Source organism: Argiope bruennichi, chromosome 3, assembly GCF_947563725.1.
Source record: "Argiope bruennichi chromosome 3, qqArgBrue1.1, whole genome shotgun sequence".
In the NCBI taxonomy this organism is placed as follows: domain Eukaryota; kingdom Metazoa; phylum Arthropoda; class Arachnida; order Araneae; family Araneidae; genus Argiope; species Argiope bruennichi.
Window position 1 is genome coordinate 29,919,751 of NC_079153.1, and position 25,745 is coordinate 29,945,495.

Sequence of the window (25,745 nt, forward strand, 5' to 3'; positions counted from 1 at the left end):
TTTTTAGTATATAAGTATATTGCATGCGTGGCGATTTGTAATCGACTCATATTTTCCCGTCTTTTCAAATGCAGAGGTAAAATTAAAAATAAAAGTATTCTATATTAGTAACTTAACAGAGAAAAGTCAATGTTGGAAGAGAACAAGCCAGTCGCCAAAGGCAGCTAGTATTTAATAATTCCTATTTTATATCATAATAAAAGCTAATGCAAGCAAATGTTTGATATATATATATATATATATATATATATATATATATATATATATATATATATATATATATATATATATAATATACTGATAAAATACTGTGTGACAACGGATTGTAAAATCCTCCGCGCTTTTGCGCATGTGTTAGGATGGGTTTTATTCGACAAAATAGGGGTGAGAGGAAAGATGAAAGGAGGAGATGTTTACATTTAACAATGAAGACTCGCAATTTCATGAAACGTAAACATTACAAACCAATCCAAAAAGCAATAATCGACTTAAGCCTGAAAATTAATTTTTCAGATAGTGAATTCGACTTAATATGCAAAACTGTATCAGCTCTAATTCCAAAGGCATTATGTTGGAGAGGTTCTAATTTATTAACAGCTAATGCAACAATAAATTTCATGTTGTAGTCACTGAAAGAACAACACACATCACTATCTATATATTACATAGAAAAATCCCATAGAAGAAAGGCATAACTAAATAGAAAATGCCTTACGGTGTTTACATAATTATAATAATTTTAAAAATGAAAATTAAAAAGAATAAAAGAGACTAACCAATTCAAATCTGATCAAGTTTATAGTAAATTTTTTTACATTTTTTTACCCACAAACCTATCCACGTTCTGAAGAATTCTGAACAGTTATCGAAGGTTATGATGACACTAATGTCGATAGTGAAAAGGATTTGTCTCTTGAACAAAAATTAGAATTAGCAATAAATTTAAAAAATTCAACAAACCAAATAGCAATACAGAAATCAGCTATATCCAAAACCAACCGACTAGAAATCGATTTATTTGAAGATGAGGGATTTAGAGGCAAATATTTGGAAAAAATATATCTCGCATTGTTAACAGTACCACCAACTAGCGTAGATGTCGAAAGAACGTTTTCGACAGATGGTAATTTTTGCACAAAATTACGTTCCAGGCTTAATGACAGTACAATTGATGCATTATGTTTTTTAAGATAACATTTCAAAAATTTGTAATAATACCACAGAGTAAATAGTGCTATTTACACTTTTTTTTTTAAATAAATAAGATGCTCCTTTAATTTTTTGTGATTCTTTATATACTGTTATAATTTATAAGTTACAAATTATTTTTTGTGATATTTACACTCTATAATAAAACTGGCAAATAAAACAAAGAAACACCTGTGTTTCCTTTCTTTTTCTAAAATTTTTATTACCGGTATTAAGATCTAAAATTTACCGAATACCGGTATTGAACTTTTGGTCCGATACTGCAATCCCTATTTACAATATACGCTTTGCAACTGAGAGTGATCCATTGATTGGTTGATAAGAGTATTCCAGAAAAAAAAATTTAACGGTTTACTTGATTTATCTTTCTAAAAATATAATTTCTGAAAAAGCATAAACATCTTGAATTTTTTTTTAAATTAGACTCGCATCCATAAATAAGAATTTCCTGGTCTGATACGTCTTTATTCTTTTATCTTTATTCTATTTTTGAAACTCATCCTTAATAATGCAGCAGTCATAATGTGCACAAAAAACGTATTTCATATGAAACAATGAAAAAACATTATCATAGAATATGCTTTAAACATTTTGAAAAGTTATTAAATTTTTAAAAAATTGTATGAGAATTAAAAATATAAGCACGTTTTCTGACATGTATTTTAAACAGGTATAGAATTGAAATTAGTGCAATAATATAATCCAATATTATTGTGGAGAAATGCTGAAATTTTGATTAATTTTAAACCAAATATCTCATTAAAATTTTCAAATATACTGTTTTTAATCAGCACTTGGTACTCAAGAAATGACTGGGTACAAAATTTTATATGTCTAGTTCAAACGATCTGTCCTGTTGAACGAGATTGCTTTTTGTTATGAACTTCGCATGGCATAATTTACAAATGCCATGCCAGCCTAGAAATGTTATTATAATATTTACTGATATTTGTTTAAGAATTATCATTGCATAATAAGATGTTTTCGATTTCAAAATTCCAGTCTCAATCCGACTTTGTATACTGTAAAAATTGGAGAAATCGTCCTTGGCTCATCGAACGTCAGCTATAATGTCCAAGAAATCAAAATGCACGAGAACTACCGCCCTCGGTATTATTACGACGATATCGCCATCATCCGTCTGGCCGAATCCCTGCCAAGCGACGTCATTCCTGTTTGCCTGCCCGCAGAAGACACACTATCAGGAGGCGACAACGTTACGGTTTTAGGGTGGGGAGATCTGTCCTTTGGTAAGGCCTTAAATATCCTTTAAGAAAAGATGTTTGCTTTAATTATTATTTTAACTATCATCGGCATAAGTTATGAGTTTTTAAAAATAACTTATTAGTATCTACCTATGTTTTGGTCCTACTTATGTTTGCAAGCAGATGTAATCAATTAATTTAATACTTGATATTATTTTTTTTCCATATTTTTCGTCAATCCAAGACAAAAAGCAATCATTATCTGTCACGCTCTCTCCAAACATATATATATACATATACATACAGAGAGGGAGGGCCATTTCATCCACATCTCTTAATGTGAAATAATTTTTACCTTAACTGTATTCCATTTGATTTTTAAATATTCCCCAGCCACTGACCGAGTAATCTTTGGTTTCACTCCAGCCTAATTTGGGAAAGTAATTTAAAAGAATTAGTTGCAAATGTCCTTCTAAGTTAATAAATCCTTTTGTTGATTTTGTTTTACTCTTCTTTTTCTACTTTGAATGTTTCTGTGACATCCATGTGGTATCTGAGTGAAATGAGGGAATAGGCTTCATAGATTAATTTACCTAAGAACTTAACATTAATCCTTCAGTTTTTTTTAAGTAGCATGCATGGGCTTAAAATAAGGGATGGCGGGGAAGGAAGTTTTGTATTTTACTGTGAATGCTTAACCAGTTTTTCTACATTTCAAACGAATATTCCCGTTCACGGGTGATAACTGCCAATGACGAGTTTACAGTCTCTTTCATTTGAAATATTGTTATATTCCAAATATATTCCTGTTCTCTAGCGATAGACGAAACTCGGATTTATTGTTTCTGTATTTTAAATATTGCTTGATTTGGAATATCCCCTCTCTTTAGAAATAGTACTTGAAACAGAAGTTTGTTCACTTTTTTGTTCACTTTAAGCAGAAATTTGTTTACTTTAAGCATACGGATGATTAAAATCCCAGTGAAAATTCTTCATTATTAGAGATAAATCTAGCAGAATAGTAAAGTAAACCCACAGAAAGTAAGAATTGTTAAAATGTGACAAAATAAAAAGCTCTAAAGCGTTTTATTCTACACTTTTCCCTCTTACTCTATTTATAAACTTTTCCTTCTGTGTAATATTCTAATTAGTTGCAAAAGTAGATTTACAAAACACATATGGTAAGAATAAGCTAGGAATCCATCCAGGTCAATTCATATTCAAAACAGGTAAAAATACAAATTATATATATATATATATATATATATATATATATATATATATATATATATATATATATATATATATATATATATATATATATATATATATATATATATATATATATATATATATATATATATATATTGAAAACAGCTTGAGATTAGAAAAATATTTAATGAAATTATAATATTTATTTGCGTACTAAAAAGAATCTTTATTCAAATGGTTTCTTCAGGTTTTAATTTATAATTCATTATTTTAAATCAATTCATTCTTTAGATCACTACCAGGTGTCGCCAATAGTATTGGACTTAAAGTTTCGAAATGACTTATTTAACTAATAGCTGAAATAATGAGTTATTATCGTAAATACATAGGTGTAAAAAAACAGCAAAGTTTACCATATCAGCAAGAGAATGGAAACCTGGTTGTCAAATTTCATATCTACAAACTTAGAATAAGTAAAGTTAGTAATAATATATAAAAAAGAACATTTTGTGGTAAAAAAAAAAATCTATTTATATATTTAGTTATTTATCATCTCTGTTCTGTTCTGTTCTTTGTTGTTGACATGATTCTGAGGTGTTGTTTGTAAAATACTTTGTTTGTTTGTTTGTTTGTTTAATACCCTTTTAAGTAAATGCTCACAGGAACATCATAAGTAGGAATGTAATGATAAGTAGCAACTTGCTTTGCATTGTTTCCGCGGATTGCATAACCACTATATTTCTGATATTTTACTTTCCACTTTTTCTTTTTTCTCGTTTCTAGTAACAATCATAAACTGAATACTCATTAACAATAGATGATATGTTTGTAAGAACATATTCAGCAAATCAGTATTTAAATAATCAACTTGCATATAATAAACGATGATACTTTTTATGATTAATTCTCACTAATGTATACGCGTTAGTAGAAATGGAATATATATTGCAGAGTTCCATTTATACGATGTATTATTTCATCTTCGTTTATAATTCTGGATAATCTTTTTTGTTATATTAGTTATTATTTATCAATTTAAAAACCGAAGAACCAGTTTCCCATCTCCAATCACTTGCCCAATTTTGCCAATTCTTATTTCATATGTAAATTCATTACTTCTAAATATGGCATCATTGTTTAGCTGTCATTAAAATATTCGAGATAAATTTAAAAAAACACTATTTCACTATACATATTATGTGCGAAACATTCACCACAGATGTCCCCATCTAGAACCATTTAACCAATTTCGAAATTTTTTATTTCATATGGAAATCCATTATTACTCTTAGATACGTCATTATTTGTGTAAATTTTCTATGGTGAGAAATTTTGATAGAGGTCCCCCAGTTATAGCAGCAGTACCTATTTCGAAAACATTCATTTCGTATGCATGCTTCTGACTCCTGCAGCTTTCATCAGTGGTCTTCCACCATACTCCATTTTCGAGAAACATCGTACAATAAAACTGCGGCAGAGCCTCAAGCCTTAACAATGGGGCTGATTCCGTCAATTAACAGATACTGTAAACCAATTATAGTGCCCAATTCTTTGTTATGCAAGTTTAATTTAAAGCAGTACTTTCTTTTGATTGTGATAAAATGTAATTCTTCACGATTGACTACTTAAATTCTACTTAATTGACAGGACTAACAAGATGGACAAACAATTGGTCGTCGAAATTGGCAAATTATAGTTGAAATAGGAAAGATGAGTGAATTAAATGGCAACCAAGATAATGATTGGAATACTTCAGTAAATATATGTCTATAAAAATAGCTTATGCACCAAGTTAGGATCTTATATCTTCTCTTCATTCATTTGTTCCACTTCAATTTTTAGGCGGACCAAGCACTAAGATATTGCAAGAAGTGGGCGGATTGAATGTGGTTAATAACAAAGCTTGCAACTCCAAATTTAAAAAGATCTCAGGCATTCCGTTTCCAAGAGGCATCACAGAGACATTTATCTGCGCGGGTCTAGAGGAAGGAGGAAAGGACGCTTGCCAGGTACTTTGTTTGCAAACAATTTTAGGAAATATTAACCCTGCAATGCATTGTGTAGCCATTTGACTAGATGCTTTTATTTCCATTTATATGCTTCACATGACTGTTTCTGAGGGCAAAGATGCGCGTTTGGAAATCCTTTTTCAAATGTTTTTTTATAAACATTTGTAGAAAAGACCGATATATGGCCATAGTGGTTCTAGAATTAGATTTAAACTGGAAATTAGGAAAATATCAAGATGGTGATTATATGAACAGTTCTACCATTTAAATGCTATTAAAATAATTTTTTGCATGGTAAAAAAATATATTGGTAAAAAGGGACTTTTATTTTTAATCGTAGAATTATTATATTGCGATATGTGTCACTAGGATATTGTTTAATTCATAAGTTTATTTAGCACATTTTAATTAAAAAAAATTCACAAAAAAATAATTAATAAAATTTTTAAATAATGTTCCTAATTATATACAGCTATTCAAAATACATTCATTTTTTTGTAAATAAGTAAAAAGTCATTCATTCTAGAGTTAACAGATTAGTAGATGTAAAAACGATTTAAAATTCATACCCTTGTATAATCTATGGTATGCGGTCTTGATATACATGGGTTTTACTACAGCATTATTTGGAAGTAAAATATTAAGTTATTATAATTAGTAATTAGGATTGTTTTTTGGTCTGAAATCATGTTATATATTGATTTCTACCAGGCGAAGTATACATATATGTTGCAATGAAATTTGACAACAATTGCTACAAGAAATTCTTTCCAGAAAGTGATGATGAGTTTTAAAGTAAAATACTAATTTTAGCAATTAAAATTACACCATTTTGTAAGAAATAAATGTTTCTAAATGCCTTTATCATCAAGTCCTTTGGTATGAATTTTCTATAAGGAAAAATCAACGGCATCTGCAAAATAAATAAATAAAAATTTGTTACATTTTCAAACTAACTGTGTTTTGAATTGCTGAAAATTGATATCTCAGTGACCCAGTTTTTTTATAGTGGGTTTTACTTGGCATCTCTATTAGCATAAGACATTGTACAATATGTCCTCGATGCCTTGATATGTTGCTACAATATCATATGGTGTCTTAGCAATATTGTTCGGAATTTTAGGCTAATAGGATTTTTTTTCAATTATAATGTTTTAAAGAAGACTGTCTTAAATGGTCTTCTTATTTCCCTTCATTAATTCTCATATAAAATACGCGGTTGAATCCAGTTAGAAATTCATGGGTCGTAATTTGCGTGCATTATGTTAACAAACCTAGCGCCATGTTAGGAGGACAGAAAAAGCTGTCAAAAAGAAAATTAAAGAATGTCAACTATAATCATCTAAAGGAGCATATATATTTTCTGATGCGTTTAATATTGCTGTGAACTTTGATCACAAATTTTAAAAGAGATTCTATAAAATAAAATAAGAAATAAAAATTCATCGGTATATAAATATAGGATATAAACATATAAACAAAATTTTCATTCTTTAGTATCTAAGAAAGGAATAAATGCCATTGATATTTATCGAAATAATAAAACATGTTTGAACTTCATTGAAAAAGAAAATCAGGAAAAATATTTTTAAAATGCTGTAAAAATTAATGTTGTTAATAAATATCATTGAAACAATTTTTTTTAAATTCTAAGGTGGCATCAAAATCATATTTGTGGAATTATGTTTTTAAAAGTTATGATGAAAAAACAAAATTTCGCCTTATTTTAATTAATAAAATACTTAATATTGTCTGAAATATTTCCTTCTAGATGCATACGGTTTTATCTTTCTCTATTAGACGGTATGACTAAAGAATTCTGATATATTTTTCTCTTCTCGAAATTTAATATGTGACACATTCGAATACATTTAATACTTTTTTTAAATATTTTTTTAATGTCGCTCTTAATTGTATCATTTTCTTAGAGTTGATTCTTACTGATTCATTTTATTTGTGTCTTAAGGCTCATTTTAATTTTCATATTATTTCATTTTGTGTTCTAGTTCTTTTATTCCTTTATATAATATATATGATAATGTAAATATTTTAAATTTTTCCTACCTGTTGATTCTTTGTTTCTGAATTTGCCCAAGAGTATATATTTAACATAAAACAAAATTAAAAGGTTTTTATTTTATTATATTTAAAAATAAGCAAATAATTTCTTCATAAATTTGATTTTCACCATAAAAAAACAAGAATATTTTTAGAAACTTTAATATGCTGAAAAGTAATAATATATTTCGGTGAACACGTTGATAATCAAAAACATTCAACTACAAAATAATTTCGTTAGATTATGAACACAAATATCCACATACAGAAATCTTTATTTAAACCACAAAATCCGTTCTTTTTTACACTTAGGCGTGGACCATGACATTTAAATTCGTTGCCTTTTTATGAAAAATAAAACGCGTATACCTAGAATGATATATTGAAATTAATTCCCCCCTTTGGATATTTTCTGTTTGCAATTCGCAGTTAAAAAAAATGCTAGATTTCCTCATTTCGAGATTATTGTCAAACCACAGCACCTGAGCAAACTTTCATCATGAAATTGTTCTGTAAATTATGAATTTCTTTAATGGATTCAACAACTGTCGTTTCTATCAGATTAAAGGCGCTATATTCCTTTTTAAGATATAGCTATATAATTGAATTTAATATAAATTATGCTGTTACAAATTTAATAAATGACAAAATAATGAAAATCCGTTTTTTTTTCTCGTATATGTTAATATAGAGAAAGTATAGCAATAGTAAAAAAAATCAAAGTCGAGATTTGACGAATCTCCACATTTTAGACCTCACTGAGTTTGAAAAAACAATTTTGGAAAATGTCCGTCTGTTTGTCTGTGACAAAATAACTAAAAAGGGCTTTGATCTAGACGGATGAAATTTGGTATAAGTCTTTATACCGAATTTACAGATTTCTTTCAAATTTTGAGCAAAATCCGCTCAGAAAAAGTCTGTCTGTCCGGCTGATCGAATATAATTTAATACTATACCTACAAAAAGATAAAAATGGATACACAGAATAAACATTTATAATCTAGACACCTATCAAAATTTTAGTCAAATCCAGCAAGAGATTGGCTGTTTGTCGGTCTATATTTTTAGAAACATATAAACGCGATAATTCAAATACGAAATATACCAAATTTGGTATGTGGTTTTGAGAATAAAAGTGTAATTTTGTACCAAATCGTTGTTTCAATCAGTTGGGAAAAATGTATCAAAAACACAAATTCGATTTTCAAATATTAACCGCATGCCAGGAATTAATCGCTAAATAACTCGCCAAGGATAATACGTTAGATTCAGTAAGAATTCTAAATTCACGTCAAAGATTAATTTTCGTAATTATTGTACTCCAATACTATGCAAGGCGTTCTCTGAGATAACCCCTTTATTAGAGGGTACGTGAGAAAATTTTGGAGAGACTACTCTTGCTGTGTTTTTTATTTATTTATTTATTTTCGTCTTTACCACTTTTTTTTGACCTGTAGACACATTTTTGGAAAATGCCCACTTGATTGTGACAAAAATAACAAAAATGATTTGAATTAGAAGGCTGGAATAAGATACAAGGTCTTCATACGAAATTTGTAGGTTTCTATCAAATTTTGTACAAAATCTATCCAGAGGAAGACTGTCTTACGAATATACGCTATAAGCTATATGAATATAGTTGACGCGATAACTACAAAACGAATATATGCTAACACGATATCTACAAAACGAATTACGAATATACGCTAACACGATAACTACAAAACGGATTACGAATATACACTAACACGATAACTACAAAACGAATATACGCTAACACGATAACTACAAAACGAATATACGAATGTACGCTGTATGAATATACGCTAACTACAAAACAAATTACGAATATACACTGTACGAATATACGCTAACACGATAACTATAAAACGAAGAGAGAGATGGACAGATAGAATTCGGTACACAGATAAAACCTCAATATTATAGACTCCTATCCAATTTTGAGCCGAATCCAATGAAAAGTAAACTGACTGTCGATCTGTACTTGCAGAAACATGCAAATGTGAAAATTTAAAAAACACCGTTACATCCAATTCGGTATTGGGTTTTGTGATTACAATTGCAGTTATGCATTAAATTTTGACTTTAATCGGTTGGGAAAACACAACTTAGACACAGATTAAAGATTTTTTTTAAGTTTTAAAATCTAGTTTCGCGCTGTAATATTTTCTTTCGAAAGTTACAGCGAAAAAACGCCAAAATTTCGTTTGATTCTTAATTAATTAAATTATAATAAAAAATTCGAAAAAATCGCTCAGAGGTGCACTTTTCCGACCTCTAAGGTTTCCATATGCCAAATTTGGTAGCTACAGGTCAAACTGTCTGGCCTTTAGAACGCCAATACACACACATAGTTATTTTTATTATAAGTATAGATAACTGTTTAATCACACTGACCATAAAAGAGTTACTTTTTAGATGCAAGTACTCATTAAGAAAGGATTTCCGAAAAATTGATCAAAATATTGTTATTTAAATTATTTTTTTTCTCGATAACTTCCGAACATATTATTGCACAGAAACCATTTTACACCATCTTAAAATTAGAAAATTTCTTTTCAGTGATATAGATTTTATTTTCATACAATTTTTACTCTTAATTTAATAATTTTTCAAAATTTTTAAAGTCTGTTTGACAACAATGCTTATCATTGTTTTGGTTATAATATTTGCATACATTAGCATTCTATATCCTTTTTGAGTGCCCTTTTAATTATTATAACTAATATAAATGTTTAAAAAATAATATGAGACTAAAACATTATCATGTTACTATGGTTCGAACTATTAGTTCAATCTCCAATAATTTGTTTCTTTTTTCAATTCTTTGTCATCATTTCACAATTTTTAACGATGTTAAGATAGAGAGATACATACATTTCAGGAAATTTTTGCTTCTAAATTATTATATAATAAATTAGAAACTTTGTTTCTTTATTGATTTGGTAAGAAGCCAAATTAGGAAATCAAGAATTATGACTATTATGTTCGCATAATTAAAACTGTTTCCATCATTTACAAGAAATTTCTTTATTTTATCATATCTTTCTTTTTTTACAGCTCGGATTTCATTTGAAAGTTTTTGTTCCGATTTTTGCTGTCTGTAATTCATCAATTATATTATTGTAAAAAAAAAAATTAATTGGGGAAAATCCCTAATATTTTCTTTATTTATTTTTCACAGTTTTATTTTTATGTTTTTTCCTTCCTTTTCTTCTCTTTTTTCCCCTCTCTTCTATCTTGTGCCCATTCAACTGTTTAGATAACTCAGTGTTATAGGCACCGATGGCGTTATGTTATTGTCGTTTTGATTTTGTTGACATTTTTAATGTCAAGGGCAACGATGCGCTCAATCTGACAGTTTACAACAAACAGCTATTTACTAATTTCTTTAAATAACTGTAGATAAATAGTTCATTATCAATTTATGGCATAAATAATTTGTTATACATAAAATTTTAATATTTATTTTAATAACTTTCATAAATTTCGTAATAATAGTTTTTCAATAATAATAAATAATGATTTTCATATTTGTAAATAATTTTCAGATACAAATGTATACAAGTATTTAAAATACATATTTGAAAACATGATAACGGTTGCACTTATAACATTGCTTGCTACTTTTCCATTATACCGGTGCAAATCTCGCCAAGCAGACTTTTTGGCGACAGCACACAGTCGCCAGAACAAATCACACCAAGCAGTTACTTGTTACGGTTACCAGCAGCGATATTCCGTTTGGCGTTGGTTACATCATTATTGGCGACTTTATCGCCTACGCCGGTATAATGGAAAAATACCCATTGCTTTTATACATTTTTCAACTTTATTTCTCTAAATTTAGTTTAATTTTATTCTAATTCTAGGGTGATTCTGGAGGTCCACTGCTTCAAGAGTTTGATAAAGATTACTGGGTTCTTGTCGGGGTGGTTTCCTTTGGCTATCGTTGCGCTGAAGCAGGATTTCCAGGAGTCTATACCAAAGTATCTGCTTACCTGCCGTGGATACAGAAGTATATTGGAGCACAGAATGAAGTCCTGGGGGAAATCAGGTCCCGGAGTTTTGACTACGTCGATGGATTACCTTTATGGAAGTCGCACAATGAAAGAGTTGTTTTTCCGGATTACTAAACTGAAAGATGAATACATGTTTGTAAATAAAAAATGTGGAATGAGGAATCCATTGTTTTCCTTTTTTTTATATATAAATGAGAAAATAGAAAAAAAGATCTGTTTATGAAAAGGAGACTACGTTAAAGTCGATAACAAACATTTTTTTCATTTAATAATCTTGATTTTTGATATGTTTTCATTATAAAACCATTTGAATCTTCATTATAAAATCATTTTTTGGAAAGCTGCATTCACTTTCACATCATTTTAATAGAAATTTTAGTGGTATTTATATCTTTAAATGCTATTTTCTCAGATTCTAAATTCTTGTAAAATCTTCTGAGGGAGAAAGCGCATATATTAAAATCTAATTCATATTCTTCAAATTTCGTATAATGATTTCTCAATATGCTCTATAGTTTTTCGACTACAAAAAAAAAATCTCTTCATTTAAGATTTTACGGTTGTTTAGATACTTCATAACACGTAAAAAAAATTGAAACTTTCGCTTTGTTTATATTTCGAATTCTTCTATTTAAAGATCGAATATAAATATAACCAAATATTTCTTAGTTTAAGTACAAGATTATGTTTTTTTTTAAAATTTGTTTCCAAGATGTGGAACAAATCACTTACATCTAAACAAGAAGAATTTTGTTTTATACCTCTTTTAAGCCCCCCCCCCCCAGGATTTCTTTTCCTTTTCTTTTTTTAAAAAAACTTATATATTTTGGTTTTACATTTTTTTTCTAATTTATTTTATGCAAAAATTTAAAAAAATTTTTTATTAACTTAATTACTTATTTCAATTAATAATTCTTAAATAAGTTTACCTGCAAAATTTATTCAGTAAATAAACCAACAAAATTTCGACAAATAATTTATTTGCATATTTATGGACCTAATGCAAAATGTTCTAACATTAACTAATTTTGTAATATATTGAACATAAAAAGAAGTCTATTTTATCAAAGAAAATATAATAGCTAGTCAAATTTTTGTCAAAATAACTTGTTAATTTTTATGTTCGCTGTTCTTCAACTGCAAAAATTATATTCAATGAAAGATTCACTTGCATTTTTCAAAGGTAACTAGGAAAGCTCTCAAAGGAACTATCACGATTTAAAAGTCTCGCTAAGGTATCCTACCAACCAACTTAATTTTGAAGAGCAGTATGATTTTTGTACTAAAAGATATTAAAAATTAGGAATTAAATTGCCACAGTGGCAATGAATTATTGTCCAATTCAATAGCTTTTTGTCGAAAAATATTATTTTGCAGATAATATTGCTGTTGTGCCTGTTCAAAAATTACTTGTATCTTTCCAATACTTATATGGCAATCAAAGCTTGAACTGTTCTTTGCAATTTGCTGTGCCTGTTCAGAAGTTGCTTGTATCTTTTCAATATTTGTATGGTAAGCAAAGCTTGAACTGTTCTTTGCAATTTGCTGTGCCTGTTCAGAAGTTGCTTGTATCTTTTCAATATTTGTATGGTAATCAAAGCTTGAACTGTTCTTTGCAATTTGCTGTGCCTGTTCAGAAATTGCTTGTATCTTTCCAATACTTATATGGTAATCAAAGCTTGAACTGTTCTTTTCAATTTCTTGTGCCTGTTCAGAAATTGCTTGTATCTTTCCAATACTTATATGGTAAGCAAAGCTTGAACTGTTCTTTTGCAATAAGGCCAGATACCCAATCGTTAATTATAATAACTTGTATAGTTCTATGACTCAAGCAGTATTCTGCAGCCATTTTATTTGTATAGATTATTGCATTTTTTTATAGATTATTTTACGTTTTTTCGCGATTTTTTATATACTTTTTAGTACGAATTTAGCTTCGATGATCATACCTAGGTAAATATTTAAGCCATTGATATCCAATAGTCCCTCTTTAGTTTTTAAATATATGTTACTATTAAAATAAAAACATTGTAATTGCTTAAAGATTTTTCTTGCAAAATTTTTTTTATCTTACATCTTTGTTTAAATTTGAATGAGGAGGATTTAGGGATTTTTAGCTACAAAGGCTGTCATCCCATTATCTTGCATCTCTTTAATTATTATTTTTTGGCTTCCATCTTTAATATAATTCAAAAATTTTGCTTTTATCGGAAAATCGTCTGTATTTATAGAAAAGTTGCCAATTACGAAAATAGAAAAATTATTTTTATCAAAAACTTAAAATTAATTTGTTTTGAATGCTACTATATTTCATTTACAGCCAGCTGTATGACGTACAACTCGTGTTATGAAATACCCTTTTGTATGCAAGTTATCGTTGATATAATTAAAAATATATTTTTAAAAATAAGCTAGATAGACGAATCAAAAAATAATATCATATTACCTTGCTAAGGAGATGATTGAATCTATTTTAAACATTTTTTTCTATATGGTGGAGATTTTCTTCACGGATAATTAAAAGAAAAACTTATCCTAAACAATTCCTACTAAATTCCAATTTTGTATTTTTCTTTTTTGACATTAAGCAACTGAAGATACAATTTACAAGACACTTAGTTATGAAGTAAATGCCATCGATTCTTGGGAACTGAACAATCCACAGAGAGTTGATCGGGGGCTCTAAACACTTTTATTTAACTTGGCATGTTTTATGTTTAAAAAGATGGGATTTTATAATGAAAAGTATACTGATGGATGATTTGGATAAAAACCAATTCAATATTCTCAGAATTTCATTATTAGTTAACTGATTAAGCTATTTGAATTTTGATTTCATATAAGTAGTGCCACATGGTAATGAATTTCAGAAAAAGTTATTTCAAGATTCCATAATATATATTCTAATGAATATTGGATTTAATATTAAAATGTAAAAAATAATAAATAAAAATATTATGCGTTTTAGTAGATTAATTAAAGTATATTTAAAAAAATATTTTATTGAAATATTTTAGATAGAAATCCCAGTCAAAGAGGCAATTATGGGCATAGCAAGGTTATATATGCTTTTTTGCAATATTTAAATTCAACTAATAAACACGATGGTTATAATCATTTCTTTGTTACTTGTGAAGTGGGATAATAACCTGAATACCTAGATCATCAGATCTATCACAAGCAATTGCTCAAATGCATCACAAAAAATATAGATAGCTCTGAATATTTCAAAATATTTGAAATTCCATTAGTCAGAAATGTCGTACCTGTATTACTACTTCTAGACGAAACATTTCTGATCTGTTTCAATTTCCTTTATGTACATATACTTTTAAAACGAATATTCATGCACTTGATTTTTTTTTTCATTTCTAGTTTTTAAAACACATACATGTAATATTAGATTGCAGGCTCCTCTTTGATTAGGAATTGTCTGGGTTTACTAGAAATTGCACTCTTATATGATTTGATTCAAGCGTGTGTTACCTTGTATGTGCATACCTACTAATACTCCAGAGATTTTCATTTAAATACATATTTGCACAAACTATATGAATGTCTAAAAAAGATATCAACCATCATCTATTGAATCATCAGACCAACATAAACAACTTTAATAAAAAAAATGTGTTCCAAAATGTCATGACCATTACAAAGAGCAGGCTTCTGCGATAAACTCATTTTGGGGGATGTTGTTGTTGTTTATTGAGGAAAGAGCCATATTTGGCTATGCTTCTCTAAATAATTGGTAAAATATAAGAGCAGATGGTAAATATTTTCCTAAAACTTAAAAATAAATTAACAGAGATAAAAATGCATAAAATGTATAAATGCAAAAATGAATGAAAAAGAAAAAGAATAAAAACTTCAGAAGTATAACAAACTTTAAATGTTGACATAAAGAGTAAAATGTACTAAATCCGATTATAAAAACAAATAAATTTTAAAAAGTTAAAAATGTTTTGGTGGTGTTTTTCACCAGAGACAGTGAATTAAAATAATAATGGCAATGAGTATAAAAAGAACTACATTCAACTAAAATACATATAACACTAAAATCAACTTGACATCGAGGACAGATCGGCAATCTCTCATCAAAAAGGAGACGGTGTTGAATATATAGAGTTTATCCTATGCAAAGGCTAGTTAATTTAATATCAACCTCTCGTACAGGAAGAACAGGCCATAAAACAAATGTAAATCTAATGGAATGCAATTTGTTTTGGACCTACAAATATCACGTTTCTTGCCAAGTAGAAATGAACTGCCGAACGAAACCCCTATTCGCATCACAATACTTGTGTCAGACAGGGCTTGTTCTTGTGTCAAAAAGGACGATGCGGATTTAGAAGCCTTCCCATTTCATTGGAAGTGAAATGAAACTAAATTATTAAGTACTAATAGACAAGCATGTATCAGACACTTTTTCTAAAAAGTACATACCACACCTTATTACCTGAATTTCATTCTATGAAGTACAGTCCTTGAAATACAGAACACCAGCTCATAGGACGTAAACACCGTCTTCACGAATATTTACTACATTAAACATATGTTAAATTTTATGCAAAAACGCTTCTTCGTATATAATGGTTGAATCACAAAAGGATTATACATAAATTTTAGAGAATTTAGTTTGATAAATATAATGAAACTAATTGAATTTCTTATCTTATTTCGTGATCATTAATTTAACTTTTCTTATAAAATTAGCTCAGTTGCACCATTTTTAAATGAAATTTTATAGCGAAAAGAAAATTGCATTAGAATTGTGAAAATAGCTAACACTAAATGATGGATATTTTCCTTAAAAATTGTCCAGTATTATGTAAAGTAATAAGCATAAAATTTGTACAATTTTATGAATTTCGATTTTCTTTCTCTCCTCTTTTCAATATGTGATATGATGTGGATACTAATTTCCTCATAAGCAATTTTAATTGGTTATTCATTTTAATTTACATAAACCTAAAAAATGAAATACAGGCCTGTTAGGCATTCGGGAAAACAGTTTCTGAAAGGATTATGTGCAGAACATAACAATTTCATTCGCAACTTGCTCCACGGTATGACATGAATAATGCAACATTAACTCGACACACTTTCATTTAAAGATTTAAAAGATTTTCACGTGATAAAATGACACAAAACGCCTTTCAAGTAACATTTATATTATTCAGTTAACTTCATACAAAAATTTCAAATATGTAAATACATTAGAATAATGAAAATTAAACAACAGAAAGTAATAGTTAAATAGTCATTGCAACTATTATTGTAATGGAACAATGTACTATTGTGTGGATGGCTTAGTGTTTATTTCCTCCTTTAGTTGAAAAGACAAGAAATGATACAAAAAACGATTTGCAACCAAACAAATCTAACAGACATTTTCCTTATTGTTATTATTTAATTTTTTAAATGTTTTTTTTTTTTTTTCGATTGCTAAGTATTCATTTTTTTTGGTAAAGAAATCTGATATTTTGGCATTTTTATATTTTTATGAATGAATCACTGACAATCTTAATATTTGATTATTTATCAAAAGTTCAAATGACGGATGTATACAGAAATTTTAACCGCTACATGAGATTAATCAAACAGAATTTTTAAAATCAAAGAAATTTTTTTCTTAAAAAAATGTTATTTTATGTAACACAATTCATCAAATTGTTAATTTTTAAATACATTTAGGAAAATAACTGAATGCTTAAAAAAAGTATTTCTCTTTTCACATTCAGAAATTCGTCCTCCATTTTCAATGTTTAAATTCTTCTATGAATAACAGAATATATGGAAGTCAACAGACTCTAGGTCAGATGAGTGCGGCAAGTAAGAAAATGATTCCGCATCAAGTCCTAGAAAATTTAGAAACGTTCTAATAGCAGCAATGTTGTCTATGATTGTCCCAGCAGAATAATAGCTAACAGCCACTTTGTATTTTATGTTCTTTCTAAAAATGACATGTATTCAGAATAATATGAAGTGTATTGCTGTAACATTTTTTATGAGTGGTATTAGCTCAAAAATCTTTTCCAAAGACATTTTTTATGGTGGTCTATCTTCAATACTTTTATCATTTTGAAAGACATGTGGAATGAACCTATAGTACCCGTTAGTTTATTACAGGCATATATTACCCATCAGTAAATAATTATTCAATGTGCTTTTTAATCTGTTTACTTAGCAGTTTCACAATTGATTTTAGTAAAAAATGTTTGCATTATACAGTAAAACAGTAAAATATAGATACAGCTGATATTATTCGATAAATCGTTCAGAATTAATATCTTTATAAAACCAACCTCACTTCATGAAATTTAATTATAGCTTTCTTTATTAAATTTGAATATTTTTTTATAACAAGAAAAATAATCCCGGTAATTCTGCTGTTCGCCAAAGGCGACTAGATTTTAATGCTTGTTATTACGTTCAATAGAAATTACAGACAAAATGGTAATAATCTATGTTTTTCTCACATTTATCTTTCTCTTCATATCATTGCAGTTTTATTTTAATCTACCAGATGAAGAATTTGTGAGTGCTTATGAAAATGTACAGAAAAATTGAATACTTAACCTCGATAATTAATTAAATGATTAGAGATCCTTTTTCGAAAACTCTAGAGAAAAAGTTCATATTTCTTTTGTGAGTAAAGTTTTCGTCTGAAAGTTTTTAATTGATTTTGATGAAGTTTTTAAAAAAACTTCATCAAACTTATAAAACAAACTTATAAAACAATTTCTTTAATGATGGAGACGGGAGGTAATCAAGTTTTGAAATTTTCAACAGCTGAGATTTTATCAAATTATCTACTATTTCTAATCAAATACAATTTTGAAAAATGAATTCTTAAGTTTACTTTTTTTAATGTCTTGTTTATACATCGATTATAGTAAATCTATGGTTAAGGGAGCGTAAACGTGAAAAAGACTTTCAGAAAAATTTAAAATGGAGAAAATGTGCTCAAAATGATTAATTTTCTTAATCTTTTTCATACATACAAGATTAAATGCCATTCATAAATTTAAAGAACATATAATAGGTATTCCATTCAACAAATTTCCATTTAATAAAGTTTTTGATTTAACAAAATTTTCTATAGAACCTTGACTTTTACACTCCATACTAGAAAATCACTTTCTATATAACGAAATTTTTCCTTCTAAACTTTTAACAAAGTTTTTCGATTTCGCATTTGTGAAAGTTCCAACAAAACTAACGAAATGATCTATCATAAAATATGCAGTACCTGAAAATTGCCGAAGAATGATTTTCAAAATGATATCAAAGTCTTGAAATTTTCAAGACTTTGAAAAATGCACTGTAACTGCTTAATGCTCTTAGAATTATGCCATATTGGAAAATGCTACTAATTATAATGAAGACATTGTACTGAGCGACGATGATAAAGAAGAGTCTATTATAAAATATTCATAAGAAGAACCGCTATCAACATTTGATGCATCAAATAAGACATTTCAAATTCAAGAAAATGTTACCAACAGATGATAAGTTTCCATCTTCTTTTCCATTATTCACGATGTGTCCGAAATCGAATAAATAATGAGCGAAGTTCAGCATTAAATATAATGATAACGCTACATTTTAAAAGAATAAATGAATAAACTTCTGTGCTGACTTCCTTCCTTTGAAGTAAATAAATGCACTTGGACCAAAATTTAATAATTTGAACTAAACATTTTTAAACATTAACTAATAACTAATTAGCCTCGGAAATTTTCAAGAGTTTCTCGTGCTTTATTCCTTTTCATTGCATCTTTATTACATGTTAATCGTGGAAGCGAAATCTTGTGTGTTTCTTTTCTTCTCCCCCCCCCCCTTTTTTTTTCTTTTGCCTTTTAAAATGAACTGAATTATTTTTTCGAAATTGTATTTTCTACACCTTATTAATAAACAACATCAGGAGTAATAATAATAACCTTTTCTTAATTCAAAATAAATGTTAATAAATAAATAATCATTCAATTAAATTAAAAAATAATGTTAATAAAAATATGTCAACAGTGATTATATTATAAACGCAAATACTACATAGCAGATTGGTAAGCATCGGTCTCTTTTTTATTACTTTATATTATTTAATTTACAGATAGCTTTCTAATGAAATTTCTTTAAAAAGGAATTCTTAAAGTAGATATTAAAATTTCATTAAATGAAGATTCAACGGTAAATTTAAATTGTTACTTTCTGGGAATAATTTCAAAATTTTCCGAAAGAATGAGCAATATTATTCTCGTAATATCCTACTTTCGGTTTTTATTGTAACAAAGTTTTAAATCTTGTTAGATGCACACTTTAGAAATTACAATTTTGGCCTACTTCATGTGTGCCGAAAAGTTCCACCAATTACTCAAACAACCGCCGCATTTTAAGCAGTTGAAACATCGCCGATCTTCGGTATTAGCCAGATTATGGTGATGTTTTTTTTTTTTTTTTTTTTTTTTTCAATGACCCGTTTTGAGTCTGCCATTGCAAAAAGTATAACAGTTATTCGAATTATACATGAATTTTTTCAAAAAAATGCTGGTTACATGAACAAGATAAATTTCAATTCCAGAACAAATACAAGAAGAAAGAAAGTGAAACAATAAAGTGGAAAGTGGGCTGTTTAATGCCAGAATGAAATGGTTTTGCCCCAAGTTTAGAATTAGATTCCGCATTCAATTGAAGTTGATGATTCAGTACAAGCGACAAAAATAGATAAATAATTAATATAAAATTTCATCTATTTATTCATCGAATTTTTTTATCGAAATTCGTCATCATCTTTTAAACTCACGCCCCATATTCAGGAAGCAGGTAACGATGGGAATTTCCATTACATATCTACTAAGCAAGTAATATCTTAAATCAATAAATAAAACACTTACTTGGTTCAATGAAGTGAATGGATACTTTTTGCGGTAATTTGAGTCTATTTAAGTTTTTCCTATATTATAAAATATAATTTATTATCTTATATATAAAGCTGAATGTCCATTACCTTATGCAATACCACATTTGTTGTTGAAACCTTATGCAATACCACATTTGTTAACGAATTTATCCGACACCTGGTGTACATATTTCTTAGTACAGTACACTCTTGAGCATCCGGTTCTCGACTATCCAGCTTCCGTACTATCCGGACTAATTTTCTTTTATCGTAAATAAATCAAGAAAGCAAGGTGTTGCATTGGAAACATTGCCAAAGCATTGGAAGCTGGTATCTTCTACAATCTTCCTACATGTCGTGTGCAAAATACAAGTTGTGATAAAGAAAGAGCAGCGTTGTGTTCTTTGTTTATTGTTTCGTCAGTGTGTAAGGGACCCCATTAGTTGCCGTTGTTTCTGATTATAATTGCACAGTTCGTAGAGTATTCGTAAATTGTTTTTGGGGTATGCTTAATGTTCTTTTCAATGCATCACAGTGAAAATTATAGAATTTATGTTAAAATGAAAACAGCTTAATTTCTCTAACTTACTTTTTCTCTAATAAATTCTTGAAATGTACAGTGCAGTATATAAACATACAGAGCAGAGCCTTCAATTTTGACGTTAGCGGCAACTGTTTTTTTGATTCATCGGCCCGCGGTCGCGTTCACATTCTACGTGGCTTGAGATACATGGAGGGCTCAGTACTAAATAAAAAGTGAGAAAATACACATTATAACAGTGAGTTTGGAATTCTAGTATTAATGGGCAAAGTATTAATGGGTAGTAAATGTCTTCTAGTATTAATGGGCAAAGAAATTAGTTCATAGAACTCCGGCCTTCCCTTCCGCCATGGTAGGCCGGATACTCGAGAGTGTACCGTATCTGGAAGAATTAATTGCTCTATTAAAAATTTCTTTGGTTTTCTAAAAAGGCTCAAATAAGATAAAAAGGTTTCAACATTTTTCTATCCAGAACATTTTTTCAGAACTTTTTGCCTTATCAACATTATTTTTATGCCGTCTTAAAACTCAAAAAATTATCTTTACAGCAATATTAATTGCGTTTCCATAAATTTACTTAGATTTTTAATCAATTTATCAAATTTAATTTCTTCCTTTGATTTCGACTTGGTCTCATAATATTTTAAATAGGGATTGCAATACTGGTATACCGGGATACGGAATAATGGTATTTTGAGCCATTTTACAATTTCGTAATACCGGTATTTACAAGTTTAAATACCGGTTTTTCGGTATTTACAAGAAATTTTTTAAATTGTCTCCACTATATGTTCAGGTATCGCGAACATAGCAAAATAGTATACGTTTTTGTTTTTATGTCTCCCCAACGGGCGAAATTAATTAGCTAATGAATGGCTTAATTAATTGCTTCAATCTAAATTAGCTAAACATGGATTATCCCTGAGAGAAGATATTGTATCCATAACGACTAATGGAGCAACAATTGAAAAAAGTTGGAAAGTTGATTGGTGCAAATCAGCAGTTGTGCTATGCACATGAAATTCAGTTAGGAGTAATAGATGTATTATACCAAAAAAATAAAGAACAGAAGAATCCAAATATTGTGGATATAGAAACTTCGGATTCCGACATTGAAGAGAGTAAGAGTGAGAGTGATATCGACAATGACAATGTAATTGTGGAAGAAGATATTGCTAATGAGGAGGAAATATTAACCCATCAAGAATTGCTTCCTATAATTTATAAAGTTCGAAAAATTGTTAAGATATTTAAACTTTTCCCTACAAAAAATTCTATATTCAAAATATATACTACCTGAAAATAAAATAGAATATATGTTAATAATATATTCTAAGACACGTTGGAACAGTTTACTCTTAATGATGGAACGGTTTTTGAAATTTAGAAATCCTATCCAAAAAGCAATAATCGACTTAAACCTGCAAATTAATTTTTTCAGACAGTGAATTCGTCTTAATATCCAGAACTATATCAGCTCTACTTCCAATAAAACTAACTATAGAGGCATTATGTCGGAGAGATTTTAATTTATTAACAGCTAATGCAAAAATAAATTTCATGTTGCAATCATAAAAGAACAGCACAAATCACTATCTGAAGAACGTAGACGTAGATGCCGAAAGGGCGTTTTCGGCAGCTGGTAATTTTTACACAAAATTACTTTTCAACTTTAATGACAGTACAACTGATGCATTATGTTTTTTAAGATCACATTTCAAAAATTTGTATTAGTACCACAGACTGAATAGTGATATTTACACTTTTTTTGTGATTTAAATAAATAAGTTGTTCCTTTACTTTTTTGGGATTCTTTATATACTGTTATAATTTATAGGTTCCATATTATTTTTTGTGATATTACACTCTCTTACAAAACTGGCAAATAAAACAAACACCTTGTTTTCTTTCTTTTTCTAAAATTTCTAATACCGGTATTAAGATCTAAAAAATACCGAATACCGGTATTGAAATTTTGGTCCGGTATTGCAATCCATAATTTTAAACATCTTGAAATTTACAAATATGTTTGTGTTTTTACTAAGATTGTAATTCAAACTGCAAATTGTCACTACTTCTGACGAATAAACTCGTCATAACGTAAAGTGTTGTACTTTTTCCATGACGAGTATACTCGTTAAAAACAGTTAACCCTTTCAGGGGCGGTGGTCGCAAAAAAAGACACCAATCAAAAAAAATTTCTGTAAAAAAACACTGTTGATTGTGAAACTCAAAAAAATGTTGGAAAAATGTAATTGGTTTCTTTTCTAATGAATAGATGGCAGTCCGAGTAATTTTATATTGTATTTTGGTATTAATTTTATGTTAAAAATGCCTCGATTTTTTTGCCTGAAATGTGGGTATTTTTTTTTTTTTCAGTTCTTAAGAATTGAAATTTTATCAAAAACAGTCACCCGCTTTCTTACAATATCCATGAGGTTTTAAATAATAATTCTTTTGAAGCTTCTAATGAATTTAAGTACAAACCAAAGTGGTTAATTTCTGGGTGGTTACATTTGGGAACACCACCCCTCTAGGACATCTGTTTCTTCGTTCATTTATCTTCTTATTTGCCACCTTTCGTTTCCGTGGAAAAGCTATAACTTGATATTTTCAGAGAAGAGTGTGATGCAGATTTTGTGTTCGCGAAGGGGGTAGAGGGTATTGTCTTGGGGAAAGATCTGCTTTTTGCAGTTCCAAAAAAAATGTGCATAAAGCACGAACAATGTGCAAAATATGCAATGTCCCACTGTGTGTTAGACAAAAAGACACTCCTACATTTCGAAGATTTCATGCCGCATAATGAGTTATTCTTAATTTTATTTGATATTTATCAATTTAAATTTAATTGTGAATATATATTTTTAGCATTTTAGTTAGACAGTTCTTATTCTTAGTTGATATTTTGTATTAAATTGCAATGGTTTCTATTTTTTATTATTTATATATATAAGATATAATTTAGAAATTTCGTAATAAATATGCTATAAATTTTAGTTTTAGTATTTTAAATGTTTCAAATTCCTAAATCATAAATGAAAATGTTTATTAACCTAACATATTCATAAGTACTACCATTATCATAAGAAATTTGTGCAATTATTTCAAAAGGTTTTCTTACACAGAGATTGCTCTTGTAATGATTCAGCTTCTTCCCTGTTTGACCATGGTGACGTTCCTTTTTCCCACGCTCCATAATTAGCATCCAGACAGCAGTATCAGCAATGGCGACGCCCTACCGCAGTGTAAGTGCTTCCAGAAGTGCCAGGTGGTCAACCCCTTTAAAGTAAGGACATCTGGGCAATTAGTGCGAGTCCAGATAAGGGACCCCACCTGCATTGTATTTGAAACAGATGTAAACCTGCATTCTTTACATCGTGGAGGGTGGCTCCCCAACGGATTCCCACGGTCGACGGTAGACCAGTGAAGTTGTTGCTGAACGACTATTGGATAACCGGGAAAATGGTCCGATGTGAATGGGTAGGAACAGGATAAAAGTGCGAGGAGATTGGAAAAAAGGAAGAATTGTGGACACTGAGGCAGAGAGCGCAGTGTCCGACTAGAATTCCATCCGAAAAGATTCGGTGGATCCCTGGAGCTACGCCTGTGTTTGCGAGAACGCTAAGAGTCGGCTAGCTGTTTTCTTGGAAGGTTTCTCCGAAAGTATTCGAGGAACTATCCTTGTTGTGTCGAATGAGAATCATTTAACCTAGAACTCATTTAACCTAGACGGTGAACTGTAATTTTATTTAAATGAAGCTGTAAATAAAGAATTTGATCATAACGCTACCTTTTATTGGATCGAGACTTTACACTCTAGACGGGTGGTATTCTCAAACGAGGACACTACCCGCTGTGGAAGGAGGGATGTTAAAAAAAATTTTGATTTCAAAATCTATATCTACATAACCTATTAATCACATTAATTGGGATTTTTCATCGTATTTTAAAAATTTTAATGGCCCACCCCTGAAACGGTTAACTGGTTAGTATGTTCGCAGTCATAATTTAAAAACTGGCATAAATTTTCATATCAGGAAGGTCAGAAACGTGGATATTCGTCCAAATCTCGAGATCGAATTTTTTTTATGGATGGCAATACTTTCTGTCTGCACATTTCGTAAACGGGAAAATGAAAAAAGTACTTTATCATCTTTTTTTACTTTTATCATCTTCTTTTTTTCTGTTTTAGTTTTTGCAAGCAGCACTTTATTGTGGCCGCAAACGATTTTCTGATCCAAAGAATAAACTATTGCACCTCTTCAACTGACAGTTGCATTCCACTTCCTTCATGCCCGCATGCTTTGAACCAGTTGAATGCGGGAGGCTATGTGGACATTTGCGGGTGGGATTTGGAAATACCTCTTGTTTGTCGCCCTAATTATATTGCACATGGCATCGTAATTACAGCAGCTCCAGCGGTAGTAATTGCGGCAGCTCCAGTGTGGCAGTAGTAACCGTAGTGGCAGTAGTAACCGTAGTGGCAGTAGTAACCGGCTGGAGGAAGTAGAGAGGAAGTTAGTTATTTAAGTCCACCATGTATGTATGTGACCACCATTTTTCTAAGCT

General features: G+C 29.2%; 1 protein-coding gene across 1 annotated transcript in view; it reads left to right on the top strand.

Moving 5' to 3' along the window:
* LOC129962679 (clotting factor G beta subunit-like) overlaps nt 1-11,898 on the top strand; it is a 28,145-nt gene extending 16,247 nt beyond the window's left edge. The window contains exons 5-7 of the mRNA XM_056076586.1: nt 2,212-2,459; nt 5,469-5,635; nt 11,587-11,898. Coding sequence (XP_055932561.1) covers nt 2,212-2,459; nt 5,469-5,635; nt 11,587-11,850 — 679 coding nt within the window. The 3' untranslated portion in view covers nt 11,851-11,898. The remainder of the gene's footprint in view (nt 1-2,211; nt 2,460-5,468; nt 5,636-11,586) is intronic.
* Nucleotides 11,899-25,745: the final 13,847 nt, after the last annotated feature.